Source organism: Ostrea edulis, chromosome 4 (assembly GCF_947568905.1).
Source record: "Ostrea edulis chromosome 4, xbOstEdul1.1, whole genome shotgun sequence".
Lineage (NCBI taxonomy): Eukaryota > Metazoa > Mollusca > Bivalvia > Ostreida > Ostreidae > Ostrea > Ostrea edulis.
The window spans coordinates 3986602-4004101 of NC_079167.1; the positions used below are offsets into that span (position 1 = coordinate 3986602).

General features: G+C 33.9%; 1 protein-coding gene across 7 annotated transcripts in view; it reads right to left on the minus strand.

Annotated features, from left to right (window-relative positions):
* The window catches only part of LOC130053925 (PH and SEC7 domain-containing protein-like), a 43553-nt gene that overhangs the window by 2393 nt on the left and 23660 nt on the right, over window positions 1–17500 (minus strand). For 2 of the 7 annotated variants that reach the window (XM_056161665.1, XM_056161664.1), the window contains exons 9-12: window positions 16692–16836; window positions 15823–15966; window positions 15442–15614; window positions 3919–3959 (exon numbers count right to left, since the gene is read on the minus strand). In XM_056161665.1, coding sequence (XP_056017640.1) covers window positions 3919–3959; window positions 15442–15614; window positions 15823–15966; window positions 16692–16836 — 503 coding nt within the window. Of the gene's footprint in view, window positions 1–3818; window positions 3960–7013; window positions 7051–9375; window positions 9405–15441; window positions 15615–15822; window positions 15967–16691; window positions 16837–17500 lie in introns of those variants that run through there. The other 5 variants (XM_056161668.1, XR_008802151.1, XM_056161667.1 and 2 more) reach the window with 5 other exon arrangements.

Consider the following 17500-nt stretch of genomic DNA (forward strand, 5'->3'; position numbering starts at 1 on the left):
TCTTTGAAGGGGGGCATAAAAATTATGGTTATCTGTTAATAATCTATGGCTAAAATCGTTTTTAAAAAATGTCATTTGGAAAAAAGATATATTGGACAAATATATTTTATAAAGAAATTGAAATAAATTGATCAATTTAAGAAATATTGTGATTATCAAGATTTGAACCAAACCCGAGGAAAAAAAAGTACAGATCTTGATCAATAAAGATAGAAATCACCAACTAAAAACAATCAAATTGCTGTTAATTCTATGCACTTTTCATCAAGAAATTAGTTCATTTTATAAATTCACCTATTTGTAAACCATTTTACAAGGGAATGTATATAGCTTTCTGATTAAAAATCACAAGATTTCTGAATCTTGGTCACATCATTTTTGATTTCTTTTCAAGATACATGTCATATACATCTTTTTCACAAATTTTTCTTGAAGATTATAGTCATATGTAAAGAGTATTAACAAATAAAGGTTTTAATCATCATAAAAATGTTTTTATTTAAAAAATTGTTTTAGGCAAGTTTTATTAGATACATGTATTCATATCATGCATCAAATCACAGCATTATTTGGACTCCAAAAATCTCTGATTTGCAAACTTAGTTCATTCTGGAAAAAAAAACCCACAAAAAATTCATGTAAAATATCACTCTCATACTTAATATGAGATGTTTTAATGTGCAATTAAATAAAATGTTGGTGTAATGAGCTATGTTAACACACACATTTAATTACTATGACCGTTTGGCCCAACACTTGAACCAAAACCCTTTCTCCTGGGATCATGAATATTATAATTTTTGGTAAAGATTACCTGTTCCTTCTAGATAAGTATCAGCATTAAAGATGTTATTTAAATGTTTTCACCATAAATACCCTCCCCCGGAGTCAAAACCTCTACCCCTGGGATCATGAAATTTACAATTTCGGTAGAGGCTTTCCTGTTCTGTCCATGACTATGCATTTAGTTTTTCTTACACATGTGCAGTTGTAGAGATTTTTGAAAATTGGTCAATATTTGCCTCACCCCTATGGCCCCAAGGTGCAGGAATCCTGAAATTTACAATTAATGTTCCCCTTGTCACATGGAAGCTTCATACCAAATTTTAAAAAAAATTAGAAGTGTAATTATCAAGAAGTTAATAATGTTCTATTGTTAACACACAGACCAGTAGCAAAAACTTTCGAAAAGGAAGCCTTTTCAAAATGGAGATGACTGAATTTCAAAGATTTTTACCTGGCCAGAATTGGCTGTCATCACACCCGGAACGTATATTGTGCATTAACAGATTTGTTTTGTCATGCTTCAATTTTTGTATAGATGTGTCAGACCCTTGCCTAAATTCCAGTAATTCTGTCATATAATATTGTTGCTATAATTATGGCAATAACTATGCCTTGCTATACCGAATACAATATTTCACTACGTTGATAAGTGATGATGACTATCTGCAGACGATTCCATTAATGTCTATGAACAATTAAACACATACATGTGTATTGTGTTAGTTAAATTCAGTTTAATATATAACTCACAAAAGGCAATTTTGTTATGATAATAAATATTGAACTTTAAAAGGAAGTACCTCAAGGTAAAATGAATTGGACTAGTATCATCCATTAGGAATTCAGCTTAGCTGCGATATTCTGACTGATGTATATATTTGTGTGCAAAATTCGGTTTAGCTATGATATTGGACTGGCATATATTGGTGTGCAAGATTTGGTTTGGCTATGAAATTTGACTGGCATATACATTGATGTGCAAGATTCAGTTTAACTATATTTCACTGGTATATATTGGTATGCAAGATTCGGCTAAGCTGGAATATTTTGACTGGCTTTGGAATCAGTCACAAATTATCACAACTAAGCTGAATCTCACTGAAATTACTATAGGGTATATCATATATATAGGATCTCTCATGGTTTGTGGTTTGATATGATTTATATTCAACGAGTTCTGTGTTTTCTATCCCTGAGCCTTGGCGATAAGATAGAAAACATACAACAAAATGGATATAAATCATATCAAACCACAAACCAAGGGAGATTCTTTTTATCACATGTTAACACCCCCACCCCCTTTCTGCTTATTCATGAATGTTACTGTATAGTTGGGAATTTTGCTTCCTGACATTTTGTAAACTATGTAAAATTGTCGTTTGTTTATGATGTCACAAACGGTGCAGGAAAGGGTATACTGTAAACATATCTAGCCTGTGTCACAGCTAGCATGGTTAGTTTTTTTTTTTTTTATTTCAAGGAATTAAATTCAAAAGAATGTGTAATAATGGCTCAACTTTCAATTTAAGTATAAGCCCTTGTTCATGAACATCCAAATATCTCACTTAGCTAAGTACACCCCTCCCCCTTATAGTTTTTTTTTAATGAAATGCAGCCTAATGATTGGTTTATAATAAATGTCAGTCTCATGAAGGCAGGGCAATACTTATACTCTGTCACTATAGAAATCTAATACACAGTCAACACCTACTATGATGTCAGGAGTATAGTTGTGATGTAAACAACAATCAAAAATGGTGAAAGGGTTTGCATCATTGTATGCAGACAAGATGTCTGTATGTGGCCATCCGTGGGGTAAATCTGTTACTTCACCTTATCGGTTAAGAAATTGACCCGGTCCTGGTATCACCACATAACCAGTCAATAAATGACTAACTAATACTACTTTACTAGCAAGAGCACTATCAGTGCAGGGAAGTATTGCGCTATAAGATGATTGCACAATACATACAACAGTAACAATGGGTTATTAAAAATGAGACAAATCAATCAAATTTAAAAAATAGCTGTCATACTGAATAAAAAGTTAGATGAGATCAGACAGCGGAATCACCTGCAGATAACCTCAAGAGATACACACGAACAACCAATCTTCAGTAACAAGTGCAAGGGACCAACCAAAGTTAAACAGTTCACACTGTATGATTACCCATACACAGGGACCAACCAAAGTTAAACAGTTCACACTGTACGATTACCCATACACAACAGGCTTTGAATAATATGAGAAAGAATGACCTTGACCCAGTTAGTGAAGATCAATTTATGAAAACTGCTAAATCACAGTATATCAGAAATATTCATATAGTTCTGTTCGGCTGATCACTTACATTGGAAAAATATACATTATATACCATGTGAATTTTAGATTTATATAAATTGTTGAAATCAGTTTCCTCAAAAATTGCACTTATGATGATAAAAAACATGAACATTTCCTGAATAGCACTTCCCATGGAAGTCTCCATGGAGACAAATGATTTCACAGTATTGTTAAATACACACAAGAAGTTTCTGTATAGTAAACAAGTTATGTTTTAGTTTTAAAGGAGAGATATGTTAAACTCTGATTATGAAATGTATACAATAAATAAGTTTTTTTTTAAAAAATCTTTATTCAATGGATAAATAGTGGCAATGGAAATAAAACACTGACAATACAAGAAATAAAATAACAAATTTTACTAAAAACTGTGTGCGGAAACTAATACATCAGATATTGAAAATTAATAAGGTTAAATGAAAATGCACTAACATTATAACAGCTGATAAATATTCACTAGCACCAGATATGAACTTGACTATGCAAAGCAGCATCAGAGTCCCAAGTCTTTCAGAACACAACACAAGCTATGTGCAGTACCTGCTGAACCACTACGAGCCGGCTACAATGTTTCATTAGGTTACTTGCTAAATCATAGCCAAATTGTCTTTTATATAAAATTGTGCACAAAATATTGTGCACTGGATCACAGATAAAATCTTGTGAGTTGTTTTACGACAAAAAGTGAGATTAGTTTAAGTTGACTTGTAGATGACTTGAAGTTGTAAATCTGAGAGACAGTGTAGGCTAGAGGTGGGTGACAGCAGACTCGGTGTTTATATACTCGCCATTAACAAGGCCTTTCCCAGGCTTTTCATCAACATCATTCCTGCAGAGAGAAATGGTACAATTAGCGCAATACTTATTTATATCGAAAGCACTTTTACTCAAATTTACAGTCATATCAGTCAAAAACTGATGATGCAATAAAATCTCAAATTTCTATAAATTAAATGTTTACTGGCCAGTACAGAGTAAGAAGTAAGAAATTTAAATTGTCTTTCAATACCATTAAAAGCAAAAGGAAAATGTACTGTCTTCAAATTATTTCACTGGAAATAACATTCAAAAGCCATGCATCAAAAATTTCATAAATTATATATATGTAGCAAAACATTGATGCTAAATACTACTAAACTGCATAAAACTTTAGCTCAAACTCAGGTCATTTCCTTTTTCAAACATCAACATTCAATACATCACCAAACAAAATTAATATTTTCAAATACAAACGCATGCTGCTTTCATTAATAATAAACTCTACAGCAAAAGATTAAAATCAAGATCAACATCTAGTTATCAATTATGGTTCGACGTTGTCTTATATTATATATATATATTTTTTTTTTTTTACAATCCTTGATTATAAACTATACAGTGATTTTCCATTTTTATCCACCGTGACGGTGAAAAATGTCATCATATGTACGGTAGGTTTTTAAACAATGTGGAAAATCAACAAAAGGAGCTCAAGTTTTATCATTGTAGTTCCAGGCTTTCAAATAAGAACATGTGGCACCATTTTAAAGAATGATGCATCTAATCCCCCTTTCATTTGAATTGATTGCTCAGAAAACAATTTACTATGCATTTTTCCCCCATATCACTTACCCGGGTATATCAATAACAAAGATAAGCGGTATGATGTCACCTAGAATTAAGTATGGAAAAAGTTTTATCTGAACTCAGTTTCTAATTTTGATCTGAAATTTTTTATAGTTAGATTTTCTACATATTAAACTAAATCATAAAATCATATTTGTCTTCAGTGTATGAACACATGAAATACTGAATATTGATAATATATATGTACTTTGTATTATTACTTCTGTTGTCCTATTCCTGCACATATCAAGTTGTAAAGTAACTTGCATCTTAACATAGAATGAATAATTTATATGCTAATCAATATGACAATGTGACTTAAATTCCTGTGCAACATCTATCAGTGAACATTGAGAATGAATACAAGTATGTTGTTATTATCATTTTGGGAATAGTAAGAGAGAAATCATGATTTTATAATTTTAGGAAATAGTAACCAAGAAACAATTATTGTCTAGAGAATTGTTTGGAGATCCTATATTGCAAATTTAATTTTGGAAAAAGAGGAGAGAAAAATACCACTATACCCAATAATATACTCCCAATATAAAAGATACTACAAAAAAAATCGCAAAATTACAAACTGCTGTAACTCTACAAGTATATTAGAGGAAAGAAAATTCAGACAAAAGTACAAGCCCTATATTGATGAAGAAGTCATGTTAATAACAGTAGTGATATACCAGAGTCCAGGAACATTTGCTGTACTAATATTATTTATTGTACTACTTATAACTCTATAAGTATAATCTGGTCTACCTGACCTACTTCTAGTACTTTATCTACACTACCAGGTATATTCAATTATGAGCTACTAGTTGCAGAACTGCTTTGTGAACTCTACTCTTTCTAAAGTAAAACATTTATATCATTTTCTCCCTGAAGCCATTATCTGTTGTATTGCCTGGATGTCATAACTTAATATATCTTGACTAATAAGGTGATTTGAATTACATTTATTATCTTATGAATGTGGATTAAAGATACAAAAGGGGGTATATAATAAATTTATCATTACTACAGCAAGTTGATCCGAAGAGTTGGATCACGTCTCGTTGACAGGCGCAGATCATCCTTGATGCTTCGCGTCTCGTGTGATCTGATGATCAGTGCCTGTCAACTCGACGTGATCCGACTCTTTGGATCTACTTACTGTAGTAATAATATATATACATTATTACTACAGTAACTTGATCCGAAGAGTCGGATCATGTTGAGTTGACAGGCACGATCCAACTCTTCGGATCAAGTTACTGTAGTAATGATAAATTTATTATATACCTCCTTATGCATTTTAAAAATCCACATTTATAAGATAATAGATATAATCCAAATTATCAAAAACACAGACATACCATGAAATTATGTTTAGTGTACGCAGTTTTGTTTTGTGACATGGTCAATATTTTCCACAAATAACGTTGCGTTGATGCATTGTGACGGCATCAGTTTTAGAGGATACTGATACGGAATCAGAAAACCACAGTGGTGATCCGGAAAACCGGATCACACACTGTGACATCCACAGTATCAAAGAACGATACATTGTTGGTATACAATAAATATATATATCTTGACTAATAACTAAGATCAAAATTAAAGAGATGTTTGTTTGACCTCACCAGACCAATTAATTGAAATAAATCTTCCCAACTTAAATTTCTTTAACAGTTTTCTCACAAGATATTTTTTGGACCAGTTTTATTTGGTATTTTGTGTGTACATGTGTATCTCTGTGGCACAGTTCTTCCAGTTTCCAAGTAATTTTAAAAGTTGTCTTTCCTATTTAGAACCTACATGTATTTGGGGAAATAATTGAAAGTAACATATAACATATTCATGGGAAAAAAAGAAGGAAAGAAAATTTTGCTTACCAATCTACCAAAACTTTTCATTTAAAATTGAAAAAAAAGAAAGATTTCCCCTTTTTAGGTAACAAATTAATATATAGTGTTAGAAATAGAATCAATAAAATCTAAAATCAATACTGTAGGTAAAATAATAAGTTCAGGGGGAATCAAAAGAAAGTATGTCAGAGATGTATGAAACTGTGCAATCTGGAAACAGCATAGTTCCCATCTTCTACAGTTCTGCAACTATGTCAAGGACAACTGACGTTTACAACGATGCTGAGCCTAAGTTACAAAATAAGTATGAATGGTATGCACAATCCATATACGTACGTTTACACTCATTCAAAGCCTCATTTCATACCTATATACAGTGCAAGTGAAACATGCATACCAATACACATACCACACATGCAACACCACATTACCTGTTAGTCAATTTTTTTTTAATCTCATGAAGGTTCACTAAACATTAAAAGGAAAGACATGTTAGCTTTGTCTGTTACTTGAATCCAGCCTTCTGAATCACAATCAATGCAGGGACCATCTGTGGACCAGCATCACACAATCCAACCACCCATGTGGATGACATTGTCTATTGGTTATCATGATATAGTTGTTCTGGCTCCAGACTCCACATTTATTTTGTTAAATGGTCACTTTTGAAATGATGGATGACATGTCTGGACATGCCATGCAAGGATCAACCATCATGACATATTTTGTTTACAATATAGGTAAAATAGTAAAGCACATCCTTGCTAAAAGCTGAGGAGATTTCCAAATCAAAACCTTCAAATGAAGATTGTTTAGACCATACAGGTATGGGCATATATAGCAAATTGAAAGACCACATTTTAAATCTTGATGCACAAGATCTGAAGAGAAAGCATGCACAAAGATTCGGATGACTTTCCATATTTATTCACACAATTGCATCAGTTATCACTTTTCTATCATTAACACAAATTCTGAATCAGTTTTTAAAATTGAAAAAAGAATTCTTATACACAGTGATATGTAAATGTGCATCACCATGACAACAAAGATAGTAGATACATTAAACATGGAGTCCATAAACTAATTAATTAATGCAGATTACAAGAAAAACAACAGTTTTTAAAACCCACAAAGTTAAAACAAAGTAAAAGACATACATAAAAAATAACTTCATTTCAGCACTATAGTGCGTTAACTAAAGCTATTCTTTTTACAAGAAAATGAGGTTTTTGGGGAATTATATTCTATCAACAGAAACATACATTGTACCCTATAACAATAAATATAACTTATATTTACATTCATAACATTTGCCAGCTGCCCCAAAACCATCTTGAACATTTTGTTAATTTTAAAAATTGTCTCTAGAAACCCTCATGAACATAAAAATTGAACAAGCTTTGTTGCCACTGTCTGTATACTAATACTTATACTTCAAAAGTTTTCGTATCAAATGATAAGAAACTAATGCAACAGAAATTCCATTGTAAGAGTTTGTAGCAGGCTCAGTCCTAACCAACAACAAAACATGGCAACATACAAGTTGAGCATACATAACGTGTACTCCAAGATGACCTCCACTTTGCAGCTATGTTTCCTAAAACCTTCCAATGCTGTACGCACTTTTATAAAATCTGAAAAACCGCTGTAATGAAGTCCATTTAAAAATATTAATGCATCTGGAACTGATCTTTTTAACCCAAATGTCACCATATTTTTTACCCAAACATTAATATGGATCTTCCTCCCATTAATATTTGTCATATTACGAAGTAACCAGACAGCAGAATCTAATGCCACTCCCCCGCTTCTTCATTGGCAGGGTATGAAATAAATTAATCTGTTAAAAGATGACGGAGATGTTCTCTAAATTTCAAATGTTGGTACAATGGCACTGAAATTTTGCTCTGACTCTCATATTCAGCAGTAAAAGCAACTTTAAACAATTGACATAAATAACTTGTAAAAAGTACATGTATATTATTTAAATTCACTTCGTTAAAGCTTTAGTAGTAATTGTTTCATCTATTTTGGTCTATGTGGGAATGAATTATCAACTTCTCAAAGTTTGATATCCTCTATAAATAATTCAAACTCTTCCTATACCAAAACTGCAGTTTAGAACAGTTGTGCACTTACAAAAACCCCTGCTATTAATCTGGGCCTATTTTAAGAATTTATAATTAGTCAAAAATGTGTGTGAAATTTGTAAGAATTGTTTTATGTACTTATCTTCTTTCTTTCTCTAGACTTGCCATAAAATCACTTTGCAAACAGATGTCCACCATGACTTATCAAAATATGAGAGAGAGAGAGAGAGAGAGAGAGAGAGAGAGAGAGAGAGAGAGAGAGAGAGAGAGAGAGCACAAACTTTTACTCAATTGTATTACACACTGCAGGTCAAAAATTGCTTTTGTATCACTAGTGAAGATACATGTATAATACATAAAAAAAAATATTCTGGGAATGGCTGTATTTCATGCAAAAGCTGAAATATACACATATAAATAAATTTCATCTTACAGCAAACTGAGGTATTTGTACAAATGCCAACACTTGCTTCAAAATTTCAAAATGATATAATTATATCTGCCAAAATGCCATTAACATCCTTTGGTCATTAGTAGACAGGGCAAAGGGACTGCTGGTCAAAACAAAAGTAAAATGAGATCATGCTCTAATTTTGATTAAATGGGGTAGGTAATAAAATTGGGTAAAAATAACAAACAAAACATAACTGCCAAAAATATAACTGGCCAGATCATTCAAACATTTGGCTTGAATACCTACACTATACAAGAGTACCAAAATCTTCCACCCTGTCAAAAGCAAATGTACATAAAATTGAACTCTGTAATTGATGGCACAAACCACAGGCAATTGCATCGCTTGGGGGTCGAATTTACTATATACTCTTTATATAGTAAATTCGACCCCCAAGCAATGCAATTGCCTGTGGCACAAACAACATGGCATATATACAGAGGTGTGCATGGGTATTTATTCAAAGCACAGCTTACAAACCAGTCAAACCTGGCCATTTTCCACAAGCTTGCAATCACAAAGTTAAGGCTGTATACAATATGGAAGTTCTCTTCTCTAAGTAGTTGTGAATGGCAACATTCTGGATTTCACCTGTTTTTGGTATATTTCATATAAGGCAGAGTTTAGACATATGCAGGTCTCTTACAAACATCTCAAATGATTGTCAAAATCTTCCTCAAAAATACAATTGAAAATCATAATATATCAAACTTACGAGAAATCTTTTAAAAGTGGATTTCACTACATCTTCTATATGGATTTCTTTTCCATAAAAATAACATAAATCGACCAACAAAAAACGCAAACCTTGCATCTGGTACATCTTGGCATGTAATTAATATTTGAAGAAAAAATATTCAATATGAGTGACAATGGTCCTAAACTGATGAAAGTTAGGAAATGTTCAAGATACATGTGTTCAAATATTTTACTATGCTATCCAGCCTATTATGATAATGACAAACCACCAAGATTTGTTTATGAAACACAGATGCCCCCGGATTACACCATTTCAATGAATAATTTTCAAAGTAGATCAGAGGTCAATTTCAAAGTCACAAGGTCAACAAATCTGGTATCATTGGAAAGGTCTTCTCATAAAAATGCACATGCTTAATACAATGTATAAAAACAGTACTTCTTAAGATTTGTTTGAAAGATATGACTTGTAATTTCTAAAAGTAAGTCAAAGGTCAATGTGAAGGTCACTAGGTCAAAGACTTTAGTACCAATGGAAATATCTTGCCACAAGGAATACACATGCCAAATATGAAAGATATACCTCTTATGTTGTAAAAGATATTACCAAGGTTGAAAGTTTTTTGTTGTTGAAAATTTCCCCCAAACTAAATCAATGTCAAGGTCACCAAATCTGGAATCATTGGATAAGTCTTCTAACAAAAATTGCACACGCTTAATATAAAAACAGTACCTCTTATGATTTGAATATATATATTAAGAATTTTCTAAGAGTAGGTCAAAGGTCAATGTTAAGGTCGTGTCAAAGAGTTTGATGTCATTGGAAAGTTCTTGCCACAAGGAATACATATACCAAATATGAAAGGTCTACCTTAAAAGATATGACCAAGGATAAAGTTTTTTGCCAGACAGATAGATAGGCCAAAAAACTAAATACCCCCCAAATCTTTGATCATGGGGCATAAAAAGAAAGATATATACACAGATCCATTGTAGAACAGATAATTCAGTGAAACTGAGATTCAAGTGGACTTAATGGTGAATTTTCATTAGCATCATGCAGCACTGGCTCGCTAAGCAACCCCCCCCCCCCTAAGAAATATGTCCAAACACACTCATATTTATACATTTTGTTTGTCCCTTGCACCCCCACCACCAAGGTTTCGTCCTAGACCCACTGGGGGCTTCAAGTCAGTCCTCCCCTCCCATTCACAAATTTTTGGATCTACCACTCTCATGACGAGTTGTTAAATACCCTATATCAACAAAGGGATTTTTCATAAAGAGAATGAAGCTCTATACCTTTAGAAGCAATTCAAACTCAGCTCTAATGCTAATATTGACTGATAGGATGTGCTGAATGTGATGTCATCATATGAATTCACTTTCTCAGTCCTTTTCAATCATAACTAGAGCAACACTTGCACTGCAAAATACTTACATCCAACATATTCAGTAATGCAGTAATAATCAAAGAAAAGATTGATATCCAAATAAACCATTCTTTGGTGAAATTAGACACATTCACAGAAACACAGCACCTTTCTATAATGGTTGAATCATGAGTCTCAAGTTTGATTATCCTAGACTAATTGGTACTGTTTCTATCTTGTTTTGTGCTGACAAAATTAGCCACAAAAGTTTGACCTTGAAAAACAATAGGATTCCTCCTTTAATCCTTGGGAACAGGTGTACCAAGTTTGATAACCCAAGCCTTACAAGTTGTGTTTATAACGCCCACAAGCTGCTGACCGACAGACAGACAGATATACTGTGCCATACCATAATACAGGTGTATAAAAACTTACAGAAACTCGATCCATCATAGGAATTAATAATCCTGCAAGTTTCATCCAAACTTTGATGTATTGTATACTTAAGTCACAACAATTCAAATTACTGTGACCGTCACCTTCTATAAATGATTTTAACTGAGAGCCAGTAAGTAATATGTCTACAATACAAAGATTTGACAAAGACTTGAATTTCATCTTCCAGTGACTTAGTCTTAGGTCTAGGATCAACATGTATGACATATCACAACCAACTTTTGTTTCATTTATGACTATCAGGAAGTCTCATCTTTTTTTAAAATCACTCTCAATGACCTTGATCATAGCCTTAGCCTTATCCAAGTCGAAATTATTAATACTAACAAGAGGCACATGGGCCACATTGCTGACCTGAGTCACAATGGCCCATATTTAGAGATTTTCCCTATCTATTTGCATGTAAAACTTTGATCCCTATTGCGGCTCCAACCTACCCCTGGAGGGCATGATTTTAACAAACTTGAATCTGCACTATGTCAGGAAGCATTCATGTAAATGTAAACATTTCTGGCCCAGTGGCTCTTGAGAAGAAGATATTTCCTATATATTTGTATGTAAAACTTTGATCCCCTTTCGAGGCCCCATCCTACCCCCGGGGGCCATGATTTGAACAAACTTGAATCTGCACTATGTCAGGAAGCTTTTATGTGAATTGTAGTTTCCTGGCCCAGTGGTTCTTGAGAAGATTTTCCCTACCGATATATATTTGTATGTAAAACTTTGATCCCCTATTGCGGCCCCAACCTACCCCCGGGGGTCATGATTTTCACAAACTTGAATCTGCGCTATGTCAGGAAGCTTCATGTAAATTTGTACTTTCCTGTTCCAAGGGTTCTTGAGAAGAAGATTTTCAAAGATGTTCCCTATATATTCGCATGTAAAACTTTGATCCCCAATTGTGGCCCCCAGGGGTCATGGTTTTAATAAACTTGAATTTGAAACAGGAAGCTTTCGTGTAAATTTCAGCTCTTTTGGCCCAGTGGTTCTTGAGAAAAATTTTAAATGACCCTACCCTATTTTTGCATTTTTGTGATTATCTCCCCTTTGAAGGGGGCATGGCCCTTTATTTGAACAAACTTGAATCCCCTTTACCCATAGATGCTTTGTGCCAAGTTTGGTTGAAATTGGCCCTGTGGTTCTGGAGAAGAAAATGAAAATGTGAAAGTTTACAACGACTACATTGAAGATGGACAACGGACAAATTTTTATCAGAAAAGCTCATTTGAGCCTTCGGCTCAGGTGAGCTAAAAAGCAATAAGTCATACTCAACTTTTGTGTCAAGCAAGACCAAAGTATCCTTATAACAAAGGTGTGGCTCAGACACAATTCTTTTCTCTTCCACCAACTTTGACAATGTCCAGATGACCTTGGGCTAATATCAAGACACTTCAGAGTATCCAATACTTCTTCATTACAAGTGGTCATACAGTTGGATAGACAAGGTATTTCCTAGAAAGTCCCCTCCATAAACTTCTTTGAAGGGGTATGAAAAATGCACCCACAAAGAATACTTATGAAATGAATCCCATTACACATTTATGAATAGGTCTTTGTGGGTCACTTTATATACAGTGAAAGTTGTTTCATTGGACATGCACTGGAAGACAAATTTTGTGTTGGAATAGACGGGGTGTTGGAAAACATGGGAAAAAGAATTGGGAATGATATCTTAAAAGTCCAAATTCACAGATAGTATGTATGTCTCATGTTGAACACAGTGACATTTGATTTATTCATATAATTGTCAGAAGAACCAGTGATTCACTTTGGCAAGAGTCCTGCGTAAATTACACATTAAATTTGCTCAGGACACATGATTTCAATAACTGCATCCCAACGGACGCATAAAAATGTGAAACTATATGAAAACGTTTTCATTTTTACCCCGGTAATAAGTACGAAATCTAAGCTCCAGAATGTACTACACACCCGAGATATTCCAAATGAAGAATTATGATATTTCATTTATAGTCAACTAGGGCTGAAACAATTAATCGCGGTTCACTCGAACTGCGATTCACGGCATTCGGTTCAATTTTCGGTTCAACATCTTCAAATTCCGATTCGGTTAATGTTTACATTTTTTCCGGAAATAAAGAATTCAACACGGATTTGGTTTTTTACCTTACAATTTATTACAACAAAAATGGCAGATGCTAACTCGGGAATCGTGATTAAAAACTCTCCGGCAAATCTAAGGTCCCCTGTTTGGAAGCATTTTGGTATTAAAGAAAATGGAACTGTGGCAGTATGTAGAATTTGTTTCACAGAAATAAATTACCAATGCTCTTGGATATTTTATAGCATGTGATATAATAAAGACCATATTCTGTTGTTGAAAACGATGATTTTCAGGGGGGAAATGAAATAAAAACAGGAAAGTTGTGTATTTTTTTATTGTTTATTAGAGTTTTTGACAACTATTGAATTGAATCGTAAATAATCGAATCGTGGCCTAAGAATCGAAAATTGAACCGAACCGTGAGGTACCTGAATCGTTTCAGCCCTATAGTCAACTCACATTGCATTAACCAATGAAACCAAATGATTTATATGGCAGAATTACAGAATGACAGACAGGACAAAAACAATATGCCCCCCAATCTTCGATCTCGGGGGCATAAAAAAATGGCATGAATAAAGTAGCTAGAAATATAAACTTCAGCATTCAACTTTAAGCAGAAATGGAAACTTGGTGAATCATAAACTTATTTATCATTGTGTGTGGATTGGATGGTTTCAGAAAACTTACATTGTACCATTCTCAAAATTCAAATCATTAATTGATCTGTTGCATGAACTTGATCTTGAAATTTTTTTATCTGAAAATAATATTGCAATATGATTCAACTATGAATAAGAATTTTCTGCAAGAAAAATATTTGATGGCTTGTAATAAAAATATAGAGGGGGTGACAACAGTAAGTCTGTTTATACCTGTGATTGTCAGACTGTTTGAAAGAATGGAATTTGGACTCATTGATTTTAGCATGGGACTCATTATTGTAATCAAGGGGAGTCTGCTGGACTCATGATAACCATTTTCAAAGTGAATCACTGAGAACAGAAAACAATAGAGCAATGTTTATGCAAAAATAAGTACACGTACCATTCATTTCCAAATATCTTAGATATAATAAGGTTAAAATATTGCTCACCAGTGCATGTGCATTGCTTGAGAAACTTCCTGACATTAAAATGACTTAAAAACAGCCTATCACAAAAAATAAGCAGATCTAAACATACCATAAGTTGTTCAGTTTCAGTAGAAAAGATGACACAGTGAAAAAAGAGATGAAGAGGGTGTATGAGATAAATAAACCACAACAGCAGCTTGGCTATCCAATCCAAATTAGTACATTTACCTACATTTAGATATGTACTGGTGTATCCCATGTTCCTTAATGACTAATTGTTAGTAATCAGATACTGACTAGCTACTCCCTTGTCCCCATTAAATGACATGCACTCTCTTAAAATCCATCTGTCAAAACATGCACAATTTTCTTATCATTTGCCACACAATGTAACAAATCCCTGTTCTGGTACATATATTCAGAAAATGTTTCTTAAACACAAAGTCCAGACAAAATAATCACATGTACAGGTACATAAACTACCTCATATAGAAAATACTGCATCAAAAATACATACACACGCACACATATATACCGGTATTGTATATACATATTATACATATTGCACTTTCATCCCTCATAATTTTTAAATGATGTCATACTCCACCCCCTCTGTGTTATAAATAGCTGCTCGATAACTGTACCTCTCAGACAGACTCCGCTGGACCCCGCCTCCATGTGAGGGTGAGCCTCGTTTATCTATGTCACCAGACTCGTCCACTTCACCGATTACTGTCTCCACAAGTGAAGGCTCTAATTCAGGATAGGCAGCCATGTGTGCTTTTAGTAAGTAGACATATGTTTTGTACCGTTTCAGCTGTAACGACAGTATAAATACTTCATGGAAAAGTTATCCAATAAGCATACATTACATTCTGTGTTGCCATGGATAAAAGCTACATAACAACGTGACGTCACATGAAAATTTCCCACCGTTGTTATAGTCTTAACAACTTTTAAAACTTTACCAAACAAAGGTACAAATCTTATGAATCCCTATGTATTAGTGACTCAGTGACTCTAACCTCGTGCTCTAAGTAGTTTTCTCTTTCTATATAATCCTGGATAACTCTAGCTTTAGAACCCTTTTCTGGCGGATATTGCCTGTGTTCATGTAAATCTCTTTCCATCTCATGAGCTTTGTTATCATGACTCTCCAACTGCTCCCTCTACAAAAATAAATATATTTTAAAAAACAAACCCTGTGGGCCATATTGCTAACCTGAGAAATTGCATTTTCCATATAAAACATAAATTAGAATTATGACACTCCCCCCCCCCCCCCCCCCCCCCCCCCCATGTGGGCCATATTGCTAACCTGAGAAATTGCATTTTCCATATAAAACATAAATTAGAATTATGACACTCCCCCCCCCCCCCCCCCCCCCCCCCCCCCCCCCCCATGTGGGCCATATTGCTAACCTGAGAAATTGCATTTTCCATATAAAACATAAATTAGAATTATGACACCCCCCCCCCCCCCCCCCCATGTGGGCCATATTGCTAACCTGAGAAATTGCATTTTCCATATAAAACATAAATTAGAATTATGACCCCCCCCCCCCCCCCCCCCCCCCCCCCATGTGGAGGATGGTGTGAACAAACTCGGATCTACACTTTAAAGAACTTTCGAATATTGTGCTCTTGCAATTCATCATCTGAAGATATTTAGAGAATTCCCCACTCTATTTCGATTAAAACATTGAACTTCTACTATGGCCCTACCCTGAACCAATGCTGTAAACAAATTTGTCAATACACTACTGCAAAATAATTTAAATTTGTGGGGCTCAATTTTTGTGTTGGAATTATGAATTCCACAATAGATGCATCATGTTAAATTACACAAAAATAAGATATCATTGATAAGTAATCTACAACATTAAAGGAATACCAGGTTTAGTTTGGTATATGAAGCTGGTAACAGAGGGCGCTGGAACTTCTTCTGTGACCCAACTGCACTTGGCAAGGCTGGTGCAGAGAAACTGGCAGCCACAAAGTTGATTGTGTCAATCCAAGCCTGTAGTTCATTGCTATCACTTTGAAAGAAAACATACCATACTTTCATCCTCCACTAAGTAATAAGCAACATTTTAAGTGTTGAAGATTGATATATTTAGTACTTATTAAAAGAAGACAACATCACACCATTAATATTTAAGGCCAATTCAACTTAATCAGTAGACTATCCTCCGGGGTCACACAAAAATATGGGGCGGATGGGGAGGAATTTATTTTTATTTCCCGAGAGAAAAAAATTAATGACAAAAGGCATTAAACAAAGTGTTAATCAAGATAACATTCAAAGAATCCTTGGTAGAAGATATAAAAACAACATTCTGGGACTTTAATCATTCACTCATGTCACTGAGATGCAAGTTTGTTTGAAATCGTAATTTTTGCGAAAATAAAAAAAAAATGGGGGTGGGCCCTTTTTTGAGGGGCGGGCGGGGATGATAATCTATCAATTAATTTTAATTGGCCTAACTCTCATCTTACACAAGCGACATATTTTCGTTTTCTTAAGTTTTGGACAATATCAATTCAATGCAAGCAAATTATTACAAGGAAATTCAGTAAATTTAAGACCCTGCTTAAAGTTATTCCAGTGTTTAAAAGGAAAGAAATACATAGCAAAACTTTTCTTGCAAAGTTCATTGCTGAATCACAAATGATATTAAAAACTAGAAGTGTCTGAGTGAC